Source organism: Penicillium cosmopolitanum, assembly GCF_028827165.1.
Source record: "Penicillium cosmopolitanum strain IBT 29677 chromosome Unknown utg000005l:1.0-4006212.0:1.0-4009387.0, whole genome shotgun sequence".
In the NCBI taxonomy this organism is placed as follows: domain Eukaryota; kingdom Fungi; phylum Ascomycota; class Eurotiomycetes; order Eurotiales; family Aspergillaceae; genus Penicillium; species Penicillium cosmopolitanum.
Window position 1 is genome coordinate 3,417,334 of NW_026622675.1, and position 19,784 is coordinate 3,437,117.

General features: G+C 49.1%; 8 protein-coding genes across 8 annotated transcripts; 3 read left to right on the forward strand and 5 right to left on the reverse strand.

Annotated features, from left to right (window-relative positions):
* Positions 1-184: 184 nt before the first annotated feature.
* On the reverse strand, positions 185-2,205 carry N7509_004285 (uncharacterized protein; the record flags this gene model as incomplete). The annotated part of the gene is made up of 5 exons (XM_056628922.1): positions 185-746; positions 799-921; positions 958-1,249; positions 1,310-1,923; positions 1,997-2,205. The coding sequence occupies 5 exons, from the start codon at positions 2,203-2,205 to the stop codon at positions 185-187; spliced, it is 1,800 nt and encodes a 599-aa protein (XP_056491656.1).
* A 1,569-nt stretch (positions 2,206-3,774) lies between these two features.
* On the reverse strand, positions 3,775-5,316 carry N7509_004286 (uncharacterized protein; the record flags this gene model as incomplete). The annotated part of the gene is made up of 1 exon (XM_056628923.1): positions 3,775-5,316. One exon carries the CDS (start codon positions 5,314-5,316, stop codon positions 3,775-3,777), a length of 1,542 nt encoding a protein of 513 aa, XP_056491657.1.
* A 908-nt stretch (positions 5,317-6,224) lies between these two features.
* N7509_004287 (cytochrome P450) lies at positions 6,225-8,106 on the forward strand (the record flags this gene model as incomplete). The annotated part of the gene is made up of 5 exons (XM_056628924.1): positions 6,225-6,304; positions 6,411-6,477; positions 6,543-7,649; positions 7,702-7,874; positions 7,929-8,106. The coding sequence occupies 5 exons, from the start codon at positions 6,225-6,227 to the stop codon at positions 8,104-8,106; spliced, it is 1,605 nt and encodes a 534-aa protein (XP_056491658.1).
* A 712-nt stretch (positions 8,107-8,818) lies between these two features.
* N7509_004288 (uncharacterized protein) lies at positions 8,819-9,388 on the forward strand (the record flags this gene model as incomplete). The annotated part of the gene is made up of 1 exon (XM_056628925.1): positions 8,819-9,388. One exon carries the CDS (start codon positions 8,819-8,821, stop codon positions 9,386-9,388), a length of 570 nt encoding a protein of 189 aa, XP_056491659.1.
* Positions 9,389-10,082: 694 nt separating this feature from the next.
* On the forward strand, positions 10,083-14,222 carry N7509_004289 (uncharacterized protein; the record flags this gene model as incomplete). The annotated part of the gene is made up of 7 exons (XM_056628926.1): positions 10,083-10,385; positions 10,443-10,514; positions 10,689-11,139; positions 11,194-11,218; positions 11,272-11,850; positions 11,899-13,495; positions 13,560-14,222. The coding sequence occupies 7 exons, from the start codon at positions 10,083-10,085 to the stop codon at positions 14,220-14,222; spliced, it is 3,690 nt and encodes a 1,229-aa protein (XP_056491660.1).
* Positions 14,223-15,482: 1,260 nt separating this feature from the next.
* Positions 15,483-18,050, reverse strand: N7509_004290 (uncharacterized protein; the record flags this gene model as incomplete). The annotated part of the gene is made up of 1 exon (XM_056628927.1): positions 15,483-18,050. The coding sequence occupies one exon, from the start codon at positions 18,048-18,050 to the stop codon at positions 15,483-15,485; it is 2,568 nt and encodes an 855-aa protein (XP_056491661.1).
* Positions 18,051-18,093: 43 nt separating this feature from the next.
* On the reverse strand, positions 18,094-19,002 carry N7509_004291 (uncharacterized protein; the record flags this gene model as incomplete). Its single annotated transcript, XM_056628928.1, has 1 exon — positions 18,094-19,002. One exon carries the CDS (start codon positions 19,000-19,002, stop codon positions 18,094-18,096), a length of 909 nt encoding a protein of 302 aa, XP_056491662.1.
* Positions 19,003-19,022: 20 nt separating this feature from the next.
* Positions 19,023-19,472, reverse strand: N7509_004292 (uncharacterized protein; the record flags this gene model as incomplete). The annotated part of the gene is made up of 1 exon (XM_056628929.1): positions 19,023-19,472. The coding sequence occupies one exon, from the start codon at positions 19,470-19,472 to the stop codon at positions 19,023-19,025; it is 450 nt and encodes a 149-aa protein (XP_056491663.1).
* Positions 19,473-19,784: the final 312 nt, after the last annotated feature.

Here is a 19,784-nt window from a genome sequence, read left to right on the forward strand (position 1 = left end):
ATGAGCTCGAAGAATTGAATAGTATTGGGTGGTTGTGAGGGAGGAGGAGGGGACGCGGAGTGAGTGAGTTAGTGAGTGAGTGAGGACTTGTACCGAAACGGGACACATAGAAATCCCCATATAATGGTGTAGAATGAGTAATCATGTGCGATCTGAGGTCCTTAGTCTGATAGTCAACTGGAGTTTACCAGACATTGCCAGCTGTCTGCTCTTTCAGAAGCTTTTTGACGTTGACATTGCGCCAAAAATGAGTGCAAAGAACACAGATTGGCGTCAGACAAACTCCAACAATGACCATTTTTCTTTGAACGTCACCATACGCACCAACGATGGCTGCTCTCTCAGCGGTGCCATCTTTATAAGACATTTGTGTCATCATATTAGAAAATATGCTTGCACTCAAGTGCTTACTCTCCTCCGGTAGTCTTGCATTGATCTGGCTCTCAAGGATATTGTTCCACATCCCACCAGCAATGGCGAAACCAAGCGCAGCACCAATAGCACCAAACAAGCCCCATACAGCCGTGACAACAGCTATCTCTTGGTGACTCACCACTGCCATGACAGCAAGTTGACCGCAAGTTGAGAATATACATGACCCCACACCGACTAGAACTTGAGTCAAAGTAATGAGACCAACATGAGTATCAGGCCGGCGGAATGGAATGAGGAGAGCGGTTCCAAGAAGAAAAATCGGAATGCCAGCCATGGAGGTCCATTTGAAGTCGCCAGTGAATCGAATAGCTCTGTGACAGTCAGATGGGTGAGCGGCTTGATGAAAGATGAGAAACTCCTTACGTTCCAATAACGGGTGATAAAATGAATGAGGTCAGAGACATCGCAGAGACAACATAATTGGCTGTTTCGATGCTCAGTCTGTTCACAACTTGGAGATACGAGCCGAGATAGGCATTCCAGATACTGGGTCAAGAATTAGTAAAATATCCTCGAGTCCACGAGAAGTGCTCATAATATTTGAAAGAGGAGGAGACTGACAAGATCGACGCGAACATTATGCAATATAAACAGCATGACCCAATTATTGTTGGCTCTTTCAAATACCTCCACGGGAGAAATTGCACAGGAGAAAAGAAACGTTCCCAGCAGTAAAACGCCGGAACACAAGCCACTCCAAGGACTTCCATGGCGATTATGTATCCGCTAGCCCACCCTTTGGGGGCGTACGCAGCGATGCTGAATGGTAGAAGAATCAGGGAAAATGTTGCGGTTATCAAGACGATTCCAATAACTAAGAAATGGTAAAGCTGTTAATCTGTATTGAGTGTGGGAATGTGGGAAAATGACATACTGTCGAACTCGATGGCGTAGTGACCAATGGATTGCCACCATGATCTTGTTGATTCGTCTTTCTTCAACACTCCACTTTTCTCCGCTCTTCGTTGTAATATCATCATCACAGCGAATATTGGAACGCAAACACCAACAAGCATGATAGCAAATGATCCGAATGCCCATCGCCAGTTCAGGTCATACCAGAACGAATCAGCAATCCTGGGACCTGCAAAGGTGGAGGCAATTCCAGGGGTCCCCATGAGACCGATTATAATCATTCGATTCTTGAGTGAGGTCATATCGGCAATCATGATTTCGATAACATAGAGTATTCCAATGTGACCGACCCAATATAATGTATATCCCGCAGTATATGCTTCCACACTTTCGCACGTGGCCTTGACAATCAATCCGATGGTGACCAAAAAAAGCATAAAGAGAAAACCTTCGACACGACCCCAAATATCAACTATTTTGGCGAGGGTGAGTTTTGATGAACCACCTAGGATAGTGGAAACAACGCCGACAACAGCTAGAAGGCCATGTTGGTTAAAGAACGAGGTGACATAAGGGTTCAGGGACGTCTGGACCGAGGTAAGAAGTGCATCCACAAAAGAAACCAGATAGAGGCTGTTTTTGATTGATTAGAGCTGTAAAATCCCCCAGGGAGTTACTTGGGGAATCCATGGGGTTGGAAACTCACAGGACGAAAGTAAAAACCAACGTCTTGGTAGACCAAACAGAGGTAATGGCTCTCACACGTTGCACACCTCCTTGGAAACCGTCCGAGTCTTTTCGTTCAGGAAGATCCAGATGATCGTCGTTGTATCTCACGACCTGATTCACCACGATTCCTTTCTCAGCATCCTCCTGGGAGTCTTTTCTCCTTGAGATTTCCTCTGACGCGACCATACTTGATATTGAAGAGGAGATTCAAGCCTAGTGTTTTGGCTTTTTAAGAGATCCAGTTCTGGGAGGGAATATCTGATCATGGGAGGATGTGGTGCAATTTATGAGAGCGAGAGCCGTCCATAAGGCATCGAGGGTGCAGCAGCAAATTTCAAAGGTCTTGCCACGCGAAAATGCAAGCTGGAACGCCGATACCGCAAAAAAAAGGGTCCCTCATATCAGATGATCTGATAAAGGCTAGGGCCAGATCGCCAACCAATCATGTGAGAAATCAGTGCCTTGGCTGTGCAAGGAAAGTTTCGCTCTAGTCAAGATGTCTGTGTGCGACTTGGCAGGAAATTTCGGTAGTGACCGATACCAATCCTTGGAATTTCGTGCTGTTTAGACCAAATCAAGGTCATCGAAGCGCCTATCTAGACATTCGATGGTGTTTTGAGACGCCATGCAGAATAGATTCTGTACTTTATCTCAAATATCTTGAAAGTTGGGGGATATCAAGACTTTCGCGGACCCTGGTATTAGAGCTATCGGCTCGCGACAGAGACATGCCAACGTCTTGGAATTTTGATAAATCCGGACTATGATAACCTTGAGGATTTCAATCCCAGGATTAGGGCCGCCGAGACATCGCCTACAGAATATTTGGCTTCCCGGAGGCTCGGTTACTCCGAGCGGAGACACTAAAGAAACGCCAAGGATTAAGGCCACCACCTGGGCAAGGGTCTTAAGGGTCCGGTGGGTCAATAATTGCCGTCGACCCCTGGGCGAATACTACGACGTTGTCCCGGCGCGGGGGCGAGATTGTGAGCTTGAAACAATGGCCAGACCAGGCTCGCATATATCCCACGGCGCAGCTCCGAGCTACAAAGGTTTCGATCTTGAGGCAAAAAAACGCATGAATTCTCTGCGGTCTTGTTTTTACTCGGCTATTCACATTGGAACCACAGATTCTTTACAGCAGGGAGGACGGATAATATCCACCAGCATTATGCCGATCGATATTGCCTCTCGCTGACTGGAAATGTGGGATGATCTTACACTCAAGCAAGAAAGGCTTGAGGAAGTATAACTTTGACGAATATTGATCATAAGTACCGAACAGCCATGAAATCACAAATAGGCCAAATTATGACATTGCTGCGACAAGGATGTTTTTCATGAGTGGTTGGGTTTTATGCAGTCCTACGCAGCAGACTACAGACAGGGCAACTGTATTTTTCTCGGCCTATTAGATGACCGACATGGGTAGGGCACTCCAAACTCTTCTTTCCATCATCCTTCTCCAATCAAAGTCACTCTTGGCAGAATTTATCATCGTTCCAGACTTGATACGCTCGCCCTAGAGAAATGGACAAGTTTATTGTGGCCTGAGCAGCGGGTATTTACCTCGGCACACTAAGGTCTCACCTGGACATATGCTTCACATTGACAATCTCGTCCGGGTTATTTTGAAGTTCGAAAAGCTGTTGTTCTAATCATTATATACGAATTTATACGGTAGATATATTGACTTAACAACAAAAGGATGCAATGCCGGGACCCCTGGGCAGAATATCGGACAACTCCGGGTCCTTATACCCTTGGATTTCCCACTCTAATTATTTCACCGCTTGCGGAGCCCATTGGGCTCGGGAGATATCTCGCAGCAACCGAAAGACCAGCAGCGAGTAGACACATAAGTATCCAGATGGCATACCCTCCGAGAAATTGGGTTCTTGCTCCGACTGCAAAAAGACTTGTGAAAAGGGCTGGAGAAAAAGCCCTCAAGGCACTGACACCCGTCAAAGCCAGAGCATTCAGTGTGCCTAAGACTCTTGGGGAAGGCGCGACATCATTGATAGCAAGCTGAATTGCCGTGAAGCTCATGCTGACACCACAACCGATGGTCAACAAAACTGGGACGAAGACCCAGAAAACCTTGAGCGAGCCCTCGGTGTGCATGCGCAAGAGGACATTCCCAAGGGGGCAGGATAGGAAGAAGAACGGATAACAATAGGCGCAAAGGCGAATAACCCCGTTCGATCCGATCTTTCGTTGCAGCGGAGGAAATACCAGGAGGAGCCAGGCAGCCTGTGCGGCACCGTTGAGCCCCATCATTATGGAGATCTGGAAAGGGGTGAAGCCGAAGCCACCCAGATGAACTTTAGTGTACCAAAAGACAGGAATAATGGCCGTATAGGCAAATGCGAGCACCATAACGTGTCCGTACACATAGAGCACTGTGCCAACGCCTGGGGATTTCAAAAGCTGCCAAGTTGTCAGGTCACCGCTGCGGGAGGGTGCGGCGGATGCAGTTTCGTCACCATCACCCTCCGCGGCAGGTGTCTCTTTCTTCAAAGTCTCCTTGATGAATAGAGCACTGGAAATGGCAGCGGTAGCTCCGATAGTTGCGACAACCAGACTTGAGAGTGCATAGGGGTAAACCTTGAAGAAGTGATTGGATCCAAAAACGCGTGGGAATTGACGGACGGGATCAGCAAGGGCACCACCGAGGAGCGGTCCTAGGAATAGGCCCAAGTTGCCACTGAAAGCAAACCAGCTAAATGCACGAGCCTGGGTCTTGGGCGTGCTGTGCTCGGCCACCATCGTACGGATAGTAACGATGGTTCCGGCGAAGACACCAGCAACGCATCGAAACATGATCATCTGTGGGATACTTTTTGCCATTCCGAACAAGCCAGTTGCCAAAGTCACGCCGAACAAGGAGAAGACCAGCACCGGTTTACGCCCGAAACGGTCTGCTGCTCGGCCCCAGAAAAGCATGACGTGGGCTTGAGTCAGAGAGAATAGTGACTCGATGAGCCCGCTATAGAAGCCAATATCCGAGTCTGAGACGTCCCCATTTTCTTGAACCATTTGACTGACATAGGGGAAGATGGAAAAAAAGGCCAATGGCTCGATCACTCGGGCATAACAAAGCAGTAGGATCTGGGTGATGGGTAGAGGTTTCTCATCCTCTTCCCCGTCATCAGCAGTGTCGTTTTGAGGCGATGAGCCATATGGAGAGCTGGAGTTGCGTTCTGCCGAGCGCGTGATGGCCTTGGACCCTAACAGTGCAGTCAACTCATCCACGCGACCGTCAGCATCGCCATCAGCGAAGGCTTCGGGTGACATTGACGGGAAGCCGCAGCTCGGTCGTGAAGCTGCCCGTTTGTGTCTGGCGTGATAGGCGCCTTGTCCAAATGTTGCAGCTAACCGAGCGAGATTGAGCAAGGAGAACTCGGAATCGGACTCCCACAATCTGGAATAACTTTAGAAGTGGAAAGTGCTCTTCCTGCAGGTGAGATGTGAGATGTGAGATGTAACGGAGACTTCTTCTTGCGTGTGGCCGGTGGAGCCGGGCGGTCGGGCTGGCCAGATGGCGTGCCATCCGCGCAGACAGGGAGAATTATGTAGCTGTCGTTACTCGGCATTTACTGGTTCTACTGGATGAGCTTCAAGTTGTCTTCATTTCGTCCTGCATGAAATAGCCGTTTCGAACTAGGCAGGAATTTCTTGCTTTTTCAATACAGAAATGAAAGGGAGCCTTGAATTTATGGTTATTTATTCCATGCTGTGGAATTTTAGCAGGGGTTCATCTTTGCTTGGCAATATATACCGATAGGTCAAGTTAAACTTAAATCTGAATGTGACAGCCCTGATCTAGATCGCGTCCACGGGGTTGTCAAGTTTGTACCCCGATGAATCCCCCCCTCTGTCTGGCATTGATGCCTCGATCCGGTTTCTCTGGAAAGTGAACGAACGGGGGAGATTTTTGCCGACTGGCTGATTAACTAAGAATGCGTTGAGACTCAGAGTCAGCGGGTAGGTATTTTTGGCCTTCGACATCTGTGTATTAAGTATGATGGCGTATAGTAGTATAGAATTACATATAACCTACCTCTTTGGTAACGATTTAAAGACCATCTCGCGCCCCTGCAACCGCGTACTCACAGTGCCATTTTTCTGCCTGAGGGCCTGATTTTATGCATCCGGCGGGGCTGACATAACTGATATTAATTGCTCCGCTTCGCTCCGCAATTATGCAGTCCCAAAAGGGCAAGGAGCACGAAGTTGGTGATGCGCTAATCGCCACGAGACAAAGCGTAGCGGGGAACCTCGTGTAGGCCCCGCGGTCCAACCACGAACGCCTGATTGCATTGCATTATTGACACCGAGATTTCTCGTCGCGGAGATTTTCGATTTCACAACCCACAGATTCATTTCAGCCGGTCGCCTGTGACAAAGGCGGGATACAGTGAAACAATGTCTTTCATTGCGATCGTGGTCATTGGGGTAAGTTTTTACCAGATCAAAGTCTTATCGTTCTAAACCAGCTCCTCAACATCAGAATCTTATAGCTTGCAGCATGGTTGCTTTGGACTGTGGTCTACAATCTATACCTCAACCCCCTCGCGAAATTTCCGGGCCCGAAATTGGCAGCGTGTACCAATCTGCAAAATATCTATTGGACTCTAACCGGACAAGAGCACTACAAATTCAAAGAGTTACACGATAAATACGGGGACGTTGTTCGAACAGGACCGACATCCCTTGTCTATCGAAGCCCGCAGGCGTGGAAAGATATTTATGGTCACCGCAAATCTGGGGCCGGATCCTTCCTAAAGGACCCATCAGTTTACATCCGTGGCCCTCGAGGTCCCAACATCGTCAACGCGGATGATGAAGACCATTCTCGCCTCCGAAGACTTTTCTTACCCGCCTTCTCGGAAAGAGCGCTTCGAGACCAGGAGGATTTGGTTCAGTCCTACGTCGACCTGCTCGTCCAGCGGCTCAATGGTGAAATTTCCGCATCTCGATCAACCGTTGACTTGAGTCGCTGGTACAATTTCACTACGTTCGACATAATCGGCGATCTAGCCTTTGGTGAGCCATTTGGATGTCTTCGCGATAGCAACTACCACCCTTGGGTGAAGATGATATTTGGCAGTATGAAACTGCTTGCAATGCAGCGGCCTTTGGGGATATATCCATTCTTGGCACCGATCGTGAGAAAGTTGACACCCAAAAGGCTCACAAAAATGAGACAAGAACATTTCGCTCTGAGCATTGACAAGGTACATCGCCGGCTAGCGACAAAAACCGAGCGCCCGGACTTCATGACCTATGTCATGCGCTTTGGGGATGAGAGATCAATGAGTACACAGGAGCTGGAGGCAAATGCGGCCCTTATGATCGTGGCTGGAAGTGAAACAACAGCAACTCTACTCTCTGGATTGACTTATTACATGCTAGGAAATCCTTCCGCATACCAGAAAGCTACAAGCGAAGTCCGTGCAGCTTTTAAATCTTATTCGGATATCAATGTTTTCCGGGTCAGTAAGTTAAATTATCTAAATGCCGCTTTCGAAGAGGCATTGAGAGTATACCCACCAGCCCCAGGTATAACACCTCGTGTTGTTCCAAAGGGAGGGGCGGCCATTGACGGAGAATTTATCCCAGGAGGAGTAAGTCTCGATCAAGTATTGAAAAATTCTTTGAAGATACTAATTATCTTAGACCTCCGTCTCTGGTGCGCATTATTCTACATATCATGCCGCGTCCCACTTCAAACACGCAGATGCCTTTATCCCAGAAAGATGGCTGTATCCCAAAGACAAGGAGTTTGATTCAGATTGCCGGGCAGCCTTTCAACCATTTTCGCTAGGACCTCGAAATTGTATCGGTCGAAAGTGCGCCCCCCACCATAGAATCACTTCTATTAATTTGAAACTGACATCTTGCAGTCTCGCCTACGCGGAAATGCGGCTAATCGCCGCGAAGATTCTGTGGAGCTTTGATATGTCCTTGGACGAGAGTTCGTCGGAGTGGAATGTTCAGAAGTCATACATTGTTTGGGAAAGGAAGCCATTGCTAGTTAGGCTTTCGCAACCGCCGCATAGCAGACGAGAAGGTGATTATTAGCGGTACCTATTGTTGCTGGTGGAATATCAATTGGTGTATTCTTTTCTATTGGCGATGATATTTATATAAGGTCATATTGTCAAGTTCTGTGAACATCAAATGAGAAGTTTCAGAGATAGCTAAATGTAGAAAGTGCCAGAATATCTCAGATTGCTGATGACTTCGAAATCGTCAAATAAGTGATAGCAGAACTCCACCTTCGATGACGCTCCCAGGAAACCACCATTGTCAGATGGCGGAAGCATTCGATCACGAAAATATTCCGGTTTTTATGTGTACGGCAGGTCGATGGTCGTCCTGGGAGCATCGCGTGATATCTCATTGCGCAGCTCAGGGAGGCTCAATAAAGGGAAAATGTCATGGAGTACATAATCCTTGGAGATTTTGCCTTCTGTGCATATTGGAGAGGAATGCGAAAGAACTAAGTCGTGATGAGGTCACAAACGGGGGAAGACGAGCGAAACCCAGCGCAGTTTGTTGTTGTTAAAATTGGATTTCCGTCCTTTGACAGGGTGAATTAATGAGGCCAAGTCTTGGAGCTGATGGCTAGTCTACATTAGGCTCAGCCCCCCTCGTGATAATTGTGAATTGGGGATGTGGTGGGGGCCAACTTCCGCTGCCCGTCCTGATCTCCCTGTTCTATATCCCCCCCTCTAGCCCCAACTGGGCTCCCGCAAAACGTCTAACTTGATGATTTGCGGGCACTGTCTCGATGGCGCATCCTTCGGTATCGTCAATAATTCAGCCATCAAGCCATCCTCGCCCCCGCTTCCGACGGAACTTCCTGATCGCGATAATATGCGCGTTGCCACTGGAGTACGACGCCGCTGTCCTTCTTATCGACGAGTTCTGGGACCTGAATGGCAATCAATACGGACGCGCGGATGGAGATAGGAACACATATAGGAATGGGAGGATCGGTGCGCACAATGTTGTGCTCATGTTGCTGCCCGCCATGGGCACCGCAGCTGTTGCGGGGTCCGCAGCGAGCCTGCGCACAAGCTATCCCGCACTTCAAATTGCATTCCTGGTGGGAATTTGCGGAGGGTCACCTGGCATACAAGCGGCCTTTTTGGGCGATGTGGTCATCAGCGACGGGGTGGTTCAATATCTCCTCGGTCGGCAATATCCTGAAGGCTTCGTGATGAAGGGTATCAGCGAGGGAAACGTGCATGCGCCGAACAAGGAAATCCGAGGTCTGATTGCATATTTCAAAACCGAGGCCCGGGAGGAAGGAATTAGAAGATGGGAGTGCGCATCATCTCAAGGTCTTGCAGGATGAATCTGTACTGAAGAATTACAATTCGAGCTATGAATATCCTGGTCTCGCCGAGGACAAGCTTTTCAAGTCAACATATCCTCACAAACACAGGGGTTTTCCTTCGTGCAACATTTGTTCTGGGGAAACCGACTTATGCGATGAGGCTACCCAACACTCTTGTTCGGAGCTTGGCTGTGATGAATCCCATCTAGTTAGGAGAACGCAATTTAAATCGACCCAGAGACAACGATTAGAGCAGGCCAAGGCTCGTGGCCCGGAGATCCTCATCGGACGGGTAGCTTCCGGGGATACTGTCATGAAATCTGGAGAACATCGTGATAGGATTGCCAAACGGCACAATATCATTGCGTTTGAGATGGAGGGTGCCGGCCTCTGGGATGAAATCCCCACCGTTGTCATTAAAGGTATTACGGATTATTCTGACAGTCACAAAAATAAAATTTGGCAACCCTACGCGGCGGCAACTGCAGCTGCTGTAGCAAAGGCTGTAATGGAGCGATACATCCCGAATGACAATATCGAGAGTATGATGGTCCCGGCTGGTAGGTCCCGAGAAACCGTTTCAACCCCGAAGCCCACAAGCTCTACTAATATCCAAATTGAAAACGCTTCAGCCAGAGACCGGAAAGACACAGACTCGAGAGCAGTGAGCTCAGCCCCCTTACAAACTCTAACCTCTTCGCAAAAACCAAAGATGAAGCAGACCGATACTTGGTGGACTTTGGAAAATGCCATCCTCAACTTTCAAATGGGCCTTGATGAATTGCAGCGTCGCGAACTACAAAACATCAAAACTGTTCCGGATTCCGATGCTGTCTTGATATTTACCGCGCACCTCGACTCTCGGAATAGGAACAGGAAAGGATCCAGTGTTGCTAGCAGATTATTCTCGGTCTTACAATCTGCGCGGGACTTTTCCGACGTCGTCGATAGCTTTGGCTCAGCTCGTTCAAACTTATCATTTCTTGTTTGGGGCAGTATAAAGATGACTATCCTTGTGAGAACTTGACGATATTATGCGCTTATTCAAACTTTGAGTACTGACCTTCTTTAGCTTGCTTTCGAATCTATCACGTATTACGAAGCGTTATCCGAGATTTTCATGAAAATTGGCAGACTTTGCCCGGTATTTCAAGACTACTATAGAGTTTATCCAACTTCGGCGACGCTACAAAAATCACTTTGCAATTTCTTCACATCGCTCATTGCATGTTGCAGGCAAGTGGTTGACATCGTGAAGCGAAAAGGTATGGTGTTATCTTGAGAGCCGAATTTTTGTTTCTGAAATTGACAAATAAAGCAAGACCTGAGATACTTTTTCGAAGGCTCCCAGAGTTTTGTTCTGCGAGGAATTACGCCTCAGGTCAATGAAATCCAAAGATGCAGCGTACTCTTTCGCCAAGAGTTGATGACGGCCCTGACAGCCGTTGAGCAACCACATGTGAAAGGCCCAGGGGAGGAGCCGTCAGAAGGACGGAGCTCAAAGGACCTTTTCAAATGGGCGAGCGGTAAAGCTGAAGCGGCGCGAAAGCTCCAGGTCCAAGCTGAAGAGGCGCGGATCGCCAAGCGCCGGCGCAAAGAAGAAACCCAGGAGCTACTCGAATCACTCTCAGCGCACGACTTTTTAACACCACTGAAACAAAGTCGTCGAAAGCGTCAGAATGGAACAGGCGAATGGCTATTTGAAACATCCGAATTTGTTGATTGGATTCATGGGAATGGTGCCCCTGTGTTTTGGTGTTCTGGGAAGAGTTGGTCTTCACTCCCGCCAATTTCTTGAGCAGTACTGACTAACTAGCATTTAGTTGGATCGGGTAAAACCATTCTCAGGTCTGATTCCCTACTCTAGCTCCTTCTTTAAATAGTACTAATGAATTGAGCAGTGCGGGTGTGATTGACAGGATCTTGACAGAGAAGCGCGGCTCAGATACCTTCATGTCATTCTTTTTCGTTCAATTCGATATTCACCAGTCGTTACAGGCAGCGACAGTTCTAAAATCGATAATCAGGCAGGCTCTCAGCCAGTCCGATGTTTCTGATCAGCAGAAGGCTTTATTAGAGCATATCCAGAGTGAATTAGAACCTGGGCCTGAGGATCTCACCACGATCCTCCTGACCATTGTCGCAAGATGCAAGAGGTTCTACATAGTTATCGATGGGCTGGATGAATGTGAGAGTATGGATCGCGATGAGGTCTTAAAGGCTCTCCGCTCACTTTTGGACGGAACTCAAAAAGTTTCAATTTTCCTTGCTAGTCGTGAAAGTATCTCCGATCAGATCAAGAGGACATTCGCGCATCAATTCCATCATATCTCTACAGCAGCACCATCTGCGGAATCAGAAATTGCGACTTACGTCGATGCCGCAATCGAGGACAAGCTGCGTAGAGAGGATTTGAATGTTGGAGACCTCAATCTGATTAACGAGATCAAGATAGCATTGACTAATGGAGCGGATGGCATGTAAGTTTTGACTATTTCCAAATGTTGCTAAAATGCTGATGGTTCCAGGTTTCTTTGGGTGGCATTCCAAATTGAAGAGTTGTGCTCACGGCACTGCGACGATGAAATCAGAAAGGCTATCAGAGACCTCCCGAAAGACTTGACAGAGACATTCAACCGCGCTCTTCGTCGAATTGCTTCGAGTCAGCATGCAGACATTGCCCAACGATGTTTCCGATGGGTAGCTGCTGCACAAAGACCTTTGACTCGTGATGAACTCAGAGAGGCAATTTCTATTGAAATTGGTCAGCTTCACTCGATAGAAGAGCGACTTACGAATGGAATTCATCTGATTTCCTCCTGGTGTGAGAATCTTCTTGTTTGTGACGAAGAGAAGTATATTGTTCAGTTTGCGCATCATAGTGTCCAGGAGTTTCTCACAACAGAACAATCATGCCATGATCCACACCCCGAGCTGGATACCTTCCATTTCAAGCTCCAGGATGCTGACCATTTCATTGGGGAAATTTGTGTCAGCTACCTGAACTTTGATGATTTGAAAACGAGTCTAGCTCGGCCCCCACAGACGCAACGGCCACACCATTCCAAACGCTCTCTTCCGCGTGTGCTTCCTTCTGACATAGCCTGGAACACTTTAGGAAATGTATGGTCGTCAAAAGTCCCTATGCACGCCCTTAGGAGATTTATGTCTGGGTCGGAAGTCCAGCACTCGATGTTGGACGTCGTTGGGAATCTAGCAAATTTCAATGAAGATCTTACTCCGCCTACGGGAACATCACAGCCTGAGCATCCGTTCTTGGAATATGCTTCCATGCACTGGCTCCACCATACGAAAGAATTTCAAAAGGGTGTTTCCAAAACTTGGAATCTTTGGCAGAAAATGGCCAGATACGGACACAATCTGGCCCAGTTCCCCTGGGCGCCAACTTCACTGGAGCATCACTTCCAACATCGACAATCTAACGATTATGCTAGTGATACTTATATCGAAGATCTTTTAGACTCTCACCCCGAAGGAGAGGAGTACCACCCGCTGAGGTGGGCCTTCAATAACCGCCACCGTGCCATTCTGTGGCTCATATTCCATGCCGACCCAAGTCTTCCCATCAATATGTATTATAGGCTTACGGTGTCTTTGATCGAACGATCGATATGGGAACAAGATGTTCAACTCCTCGACGTTATTTTATCTGGCTCTAACAAGCTACAACATCTTTTGGATCTGCCTGTGTATGCAAGCAACAATGCACTGCAGGCAGCTGCTAGCGCCGGCTACCTCGAAGTCACAGAAATGCTCCTCGCCGCTGGAGTCAACGTGGATGCAACTACACCAATAAATGGGGCCAAGACGGCACTGCGTTTAGCTGCGGAAGCAGGACACTTGGCAGTCACTGCGAGGCTCATCGAGGCAGGAGCCGATTTGAACCTGCATCTTGGGTCTGGTTATAATGGTCTGACTGCGCTGCACCTCGCTGCTACAAAGGGACATTTTTGGATTGTTGAACTCCTCCTCACGGCGGGGGCAAATGTACATTCCTTAACTTTTGGTGATGAGATACTAACTGCCTTGCACCTGGCCGCGAAGTCTGGGCACTTAGAAATCATCACCAGACTTCTGAAAGCAGGGTTGGATGTGAATAACAATGTAAGACCTAGGGGTAGAGGTCTCACCCCCCCTTCATGTTGCTACTAAAGCGGGGCATCTCAAGGCTGTCGAGTTGCTCCTCGATATGGGGGCAAATGTCAACATCTATCTTCCGCAGCAGGCAAATGCCAACGTCCATCTCCCGCTGCATGAACATAAAAATGCATTGCATCTTGCTGCTGAGGCGGATCATTTTGAAATTGTTCGACTTTTCCTCGAGAAAGGCTCAGATCCGAATGGCTATATTTCCCCTCTTGATGAAGGACTAACTCCAATGCATCTGGCAGCCAGAAGAGGGCATAGCGGAATTGTTCAGCGGCTCCTCGAAGGCGGAGCACGGGTAGATTCCCGGCTCAGTCCAGCTGATGGAAATCACACGGCACTCTATATAGCTGCCGAGGAAGGACATATAAGCACCATGCTGGTGTTACTAGCGGCGGGGGCAGATGTGGATGCTCCTTCTACTGTAAATGGATATCGGACTGCATTGTTCACGGCTGCCCTATATGGGAAATCGGCTGAAGTTGTCAGATTCCTCATTAAAGCGGGAGCAAATGTGAACGCTACTCTGGGTTCTGATGAGGGAGGGTGGACTATCCTAGACCTTTGCTCTGAGCAAGGGGAGATTTATGATATGCTCGTCGCCGCCGGGGCGGTTGCTAGTATTGATGCTAGGGCAGCAGCGGTTTGGAGACAGGATAATATTACTAGTAACGAAAAGTGGTAACAGAATGTCTTCCCCCAGGGCTGAAACTTCGTTTTGTCCCAACCGTCCATAGCCAGCTTTCTTTTGTTGCATGCCCACTTCTTCGTTCTTCTTGTATATAAATCCCAGACCTGCCATTGAGTCGATTCCCTCCGCCTTGTGCATGCACATGCAGTAAAGATTCAAGCTATCTCACACCATGACGCATCTGGGTATCAAGAGGCCGCTGCTATTTTTAAATCGCGAGGCCCGCGAGATTGGCCTTTCTTAGACTTGTCAGGAAGGTATCGAAATGCGCTTGCGCAGGGCTCGACAATGCCATGCCTCCATGCGTCGATTCAACCCCAACGTGACGTGTTTTATATTCCGCCTGGCTGGCTTGATTACTCACTGGGCTATTATATGGATCAACTTGAATATGTGAATAGGGACACGGAAATTGTTCATTCAGAACTAGCTGACGCGACATATCTTTTACCAATTGATATATACTAGTAGCTTTTGATTCTCGTTTGTATTTGAATCAGAGGGAGCGATGTCTCCGGAAAATGCAAAAATTGGCTTTGAATTCAGATGCCAGCTTGCCATGTTGTTGCCGTGAAGGTGATTGGACTTGCATGCCGTGCACGGGGAGGAATCGAGGTCGTTGATATTCCCTTTGAAATTGTCGACCCCGGCACATCCCCGCATAACCCCGTTCTTGAAGCAACCCCGCAAATTTTGTTGCAAGAAGCGGGCTTGTTATTTGGGAGGATCACGATTGAGATCTGCTCTCGGATTTGCGAAGAATGGGGCAGTCGTTGACGGTGGGAGGAAAGGATGTTTGGCATAGGCGAAGAACAGCTTGAATCAATCAGCTACGCAAACCTAGTCAAAACACAAGTCGCAGGGATTTGTTAACACGACGTACCAGGATCAAAATCGCAAATAATTTGAACGATTTGCATCACGCTGAAGCGCAAAGGATGTGTTGAAAGGGAACAGAATGGAGGGTGGAGGTGTTGGTCGGAGGAGAGAGAACCTTGGAACTTGAAGGTTTACTAGTTTATATGGAAGGCACAATACGGCGGTATCGAGTTGTCGTGCTCACGGGGGTGACGGCGGCTTCACAAGACGCTGCAGGTCCGATGCGATGGAGTATACTCGTATATACTAGGATTTATTCAAATGAGAACCATCAAATGACTTTTCATTCTAAACAAAATACCCCCAAAAGTAAACTAAAATACAACAAGAAGACATATCCCATCCATCTACCCCGTCGAAATCCAATTAACCCACTCACACCCACACCCTCCACTCCCCCATCAATCCCCGGAAGTTGATCATTTTTATCACCCCCGGTGACAGGATTAACCAAAGTCCCCCCCCAACACCCCGATCCTCAACCTGCAGCAATTTTTCCGTAACATTATATTTCTCCCCGCCATCTAGAAGCCCATAACAATAAACTAATTTCTTCACTTCATCGCCGCCGTGTCTATCCAGTGTGATTGTGACTGGGTACGGGAATGAACCGGGTCGAGTATAATCCGTTGCTGAGGAGGATGATGTTGCCGTCGACGATGTTGCCGTTGCCGTTGAACTAGATGCGGTCGTGCTTGTGCCTGTGCTCCCCGCACCACCACCACCCCCATTAGCGGGAAGTAAATTCCTGTTCATCCGATCTGGTCTCGTCCAAATTTGCACAAGAAAGCGCGTTTGGGACCAGGTACACCGGGTCACGGAGTCGGATTGTGTACTTCCGCCATCGGTGTCGTCGGTGTTTTTGTCTATGGGACTGTTGTCTAGTGGGGATCTTGAGGAGAGGAAGATTGATTTGTCGTAGTATGTGTAAAAGCCGTAGTGTTCGTTGTCTTTGTTGCGGTTGTAGAGGCGAATTGGTTGGGAGGAGACGAGGGGGTAGAGGGTTGCTGGGGATGGGGTTCCGTTGTTTGATTCTTGTGGTGGTGGGAAGATGTTTGTAAGGTTTGAGGCTTTTATTCCGGTGGAGGTTGAATTTGAGGTTGAGGTTGAGGAGGAATTGGCTCTTCGGTAGATATCTGCTGTGGATAGGTGTGCTGGGGAGAGGATGGTCATGTAGAAGGGTGTTTCTTCGCCGACGTAGGGTGCTGAGTTTCCGTCTGTGGTATTTCCCAGAAAGGACTGTTCGGCCAGAGCGGGTGTTTCTGGCGATGGAGTCCAGTCGATTTCTCCACGGCGGAATTTTCGTGAAGATGTGCTGACGGCGGTGCTGTTCTCGTATGAGCCGTTTCGGAAGAGGATTTGGATGCGAAAGGTAGGCTCGTCGCCTTTGTAGGGCTTGTTATCGGATTGTTGGTCCTTTGGCAGAGCGCAGCTCCATAGTGACGAGGGCTGGATACATGTCGATGTCGAATCTTGGGTCTCTGTGCCTGCGATCGTGGCGATTCCAGTTGGCATGGGTGGGTAGCCGGTTAGGTTGAGCCAGTTGGACTGGACGGGGGTATCGTCTCCTTTTCTGGTCAGGGTTGTTGCGAGAACGATTGCAACGATGATGATTATTAGGAATAAGGTACATATTCCTAGATACCATCGTCTTCGGAGACGGCCTTCTCGCCCTGGTCGTCCAAAACAACCTTTGTTGCTGAAACAGCCGCGGCCGCGCCAGAATCCACCGACTTTTCTCCCGGCTGCGTCTTCACGTTCTAGTCTGCGGCGTCGGGCTTCCATCGGGGCTACCCGGCCATCGGGGTTCATTTCTGATGTGCCTGGTGCATGGTGTAGATCGTACTGTGGAGGGAGACGGACTTCTTGGTGATCTTCCCTGGGGTATTGAGTATATGCCGGAGCTGGTGCGTTGATATCATGGTTCGTATCACGGCTCGTCTCGTGGTTCCCGCTGCGACTCACTTCGGATAGCTGGATAGCACCTGGGCCTGCCGCTGCACGTTGGAAGCCTGGAGAGATGGGTTCGTTTGAATGTGCTGGCGGGTCAGACACAGTGTCCTCGGATCTCTCTTGTCCCAAACCCCGATCTGTAGCAAGAGGAGGAGCTCTTGGCCAGTCAGATACCTGAGCTTGCGGTTGAGGATGAAACTGTTGTGGTTCCGGCTGGAATTGCTGGGGTGGTGGCATTTCATTATGTGGAGGGAAAACAGGCCCATAATTAGGAACAGGCTGCTGCATAGGTGCCGGCTCTTGAGGTGCTCCATAATAATTGTGTATGATCTGTGGAGGTTGGGCTGGGGGTATCTCTTGAGGAGGCATTGGAGGTGGCGGTACAGGTTCGGGAGCCGGAGGTTGGTAGATAGGCGCTGGTGCTGGAGCCGGTGGTGCTATAGGTTCCTGCAGAGGCGGCTGATAGACAGGAGCTTGGGGAGGAGGTTGAAAGGGTTCCGGCACAGGTGGTTGAACCTGCTCCGGCTGAGCCTGTGGCTGTGATTGCGGCTCTGGAACGAGACCCCTCGACGAATCCTGCGTCGGTACAGGGAAATGTTTCTCATCATCCTTATCCTCCCTCAAAGGCGAGTCCCAAGAATCCGAGCTGGAGCTTGACGCCGGCGAAGAGACCGCCACCTCCTTCGTATGTTCGTCTGGCTTCGGTGAGTCAACATCAATAAGTAAACCTTTCGTTCCTCCCTCCGAAGTCGCAATTCCACGATCCTTCCCAGCTTCCGCTGCATTGTCACCGTGAGCTTCGGCAAAGATGAGCCCTCTATCGCGCGTTTCTCCCGGACATGAATCTGCAGGCGATATAATGGCTCCGGGTGGTGTGATAGAGCAGATGTGGTTATAGCACTCGAAGAAAGGTGTTTTGCTGAATAGTTCGTGGGCGCAGGCTTGATAGTATTCCGCTGCTTCGCCTTGGATCGTTCCATCGGGGAACATCGTTGAGAGTACTGTTTGGCGTTTCTGAACGATTGTCGCTTCGTCATTGTCCAAGGAGCGCGACTGTTCGAGATTCTTGTTCCCTTCGTCCCAGTTTATCACTGCTGTTTGCGGGGTATCTGGTGAAAAGTGGGAGGTCTCTTTCTCCTTCTCGTCCCACCATTCCCGTGTACTCTTCGTTGATGGGGAAACCAGTGCATCGCGAGGAAAGCTCGGACTGAATGGTGACTTCTTGCTGAGGAGTGGGGAGAAGGAGGTATGTCCACCATCCTTGCGATTCGGGACGACTTGCTTGAGTGTTGACACTGAGGCGACTGGCGAGGGGGACTTGGTTGTTGTCGTCGATGGATACATGTGAATGTCCTCGAGGGTGTGAGTCTTCGGGACTGCTCACGTCTGCGTCTTCGAAGATTGTATCGGCGGACATTGAGCGGTGCTTTCTTGTCATTGCGTTTAAATGGGCGCTCAGGAAATCCGAGCCGAGGCCTTTCTTGTGTGCCTCGGGGATGGCTGGGACTGGTGGTATATTTGATTCATTTCCCACTACTCGAGAGATCGGTCGGGAGTAGATGCTGGATGCTGCGCGTGGACGTAGGGTTTCTGGAATGGGTGCTGACCATGGCGCATCTTCACGGGCTGGTGTTACGATTATGGAGGGTGTGAGTGGTGTGTGTTGGTCACCTGTGCCATCGGTTTCCTTTGGTCGATATGATGAATCGAGATATGGTACTGTCAAACCTATCATGACATTTCGGTCGGAGGGAGAAAGACCATCGCTGAATGGGTCCTGGAGATTGGGATCGAGGAATGGGTTGAGGTGAGTCTGAGGGGAGTCATTGTTTGTATCGACTAGTTGCTTCTGCTGCTGCTGCAGAGGCAGTGATCGAGGAACGTCTTTCAGAAATGGATTTGTCTGCTCTTTTTGCTCCGTCCGCTCCTTTCCACGAGCCATGGACAACTGCTTCAAATCATTCAAGTCGACAAATGGAGCGGGCACATTTTCCTCCCCCTCTCCTTCTCCTGCTCCTTATCCTTCTGCTTCTGTTTCTTTGGCGGCGCTGCAAGTGTAAAATCCGTAACCAGATTCAACCCAACCGGTTTCGAGGCATTCTTTTTCTTCTTGGTGATACCGCGCATACTGAGTCTGGTTCCTGGACCCGTAGCCTCGCCATGCCGATCTCGATCTCGATGGGATAAACCCAAGGACGATATCTCACGAGCCAGGGCCTGCCGTTTCTCGACCTTGTGTCTAGTCGCTTTGACGAGGAAGTCGAATGGTCGAGTGCGCTCTAGATCTCGATCCTCTGCAGACGAACATGACGGACTCTCGATTTCTTCGCTGATGGGCGAAGAAAGAGGGAATGTTGGGACGACAGGCACTTGAAGATCTGCTGGCTTTTGCTTTTGTCGATTGAAGACCATTCTGTGATGGTGGTGATGGTGATGCTGGGATCGTAGGACTGCGTGTTATGGTTGGGGCGGTTAGTTTGTTTGTCAGTGCTGCAGTGCAGAGAAGTGTCGACTATCGCATACCATGAAGGGGGGACGCTCAGGAGTCAATAGGAGGAAACAAAGAGATAGTCGATCTATTAATATGTGAACCGAAGACAGTGGCGCCTGAAACAATGCACACGACAAAGAAACGCCCGGGGATGCATTCACTGGTTGGGAGCAGAGACGGAAAAATAAAAACGAAGAGAAGAGAAGAGAAGAAAAAGAAGAGACGAGAAATGA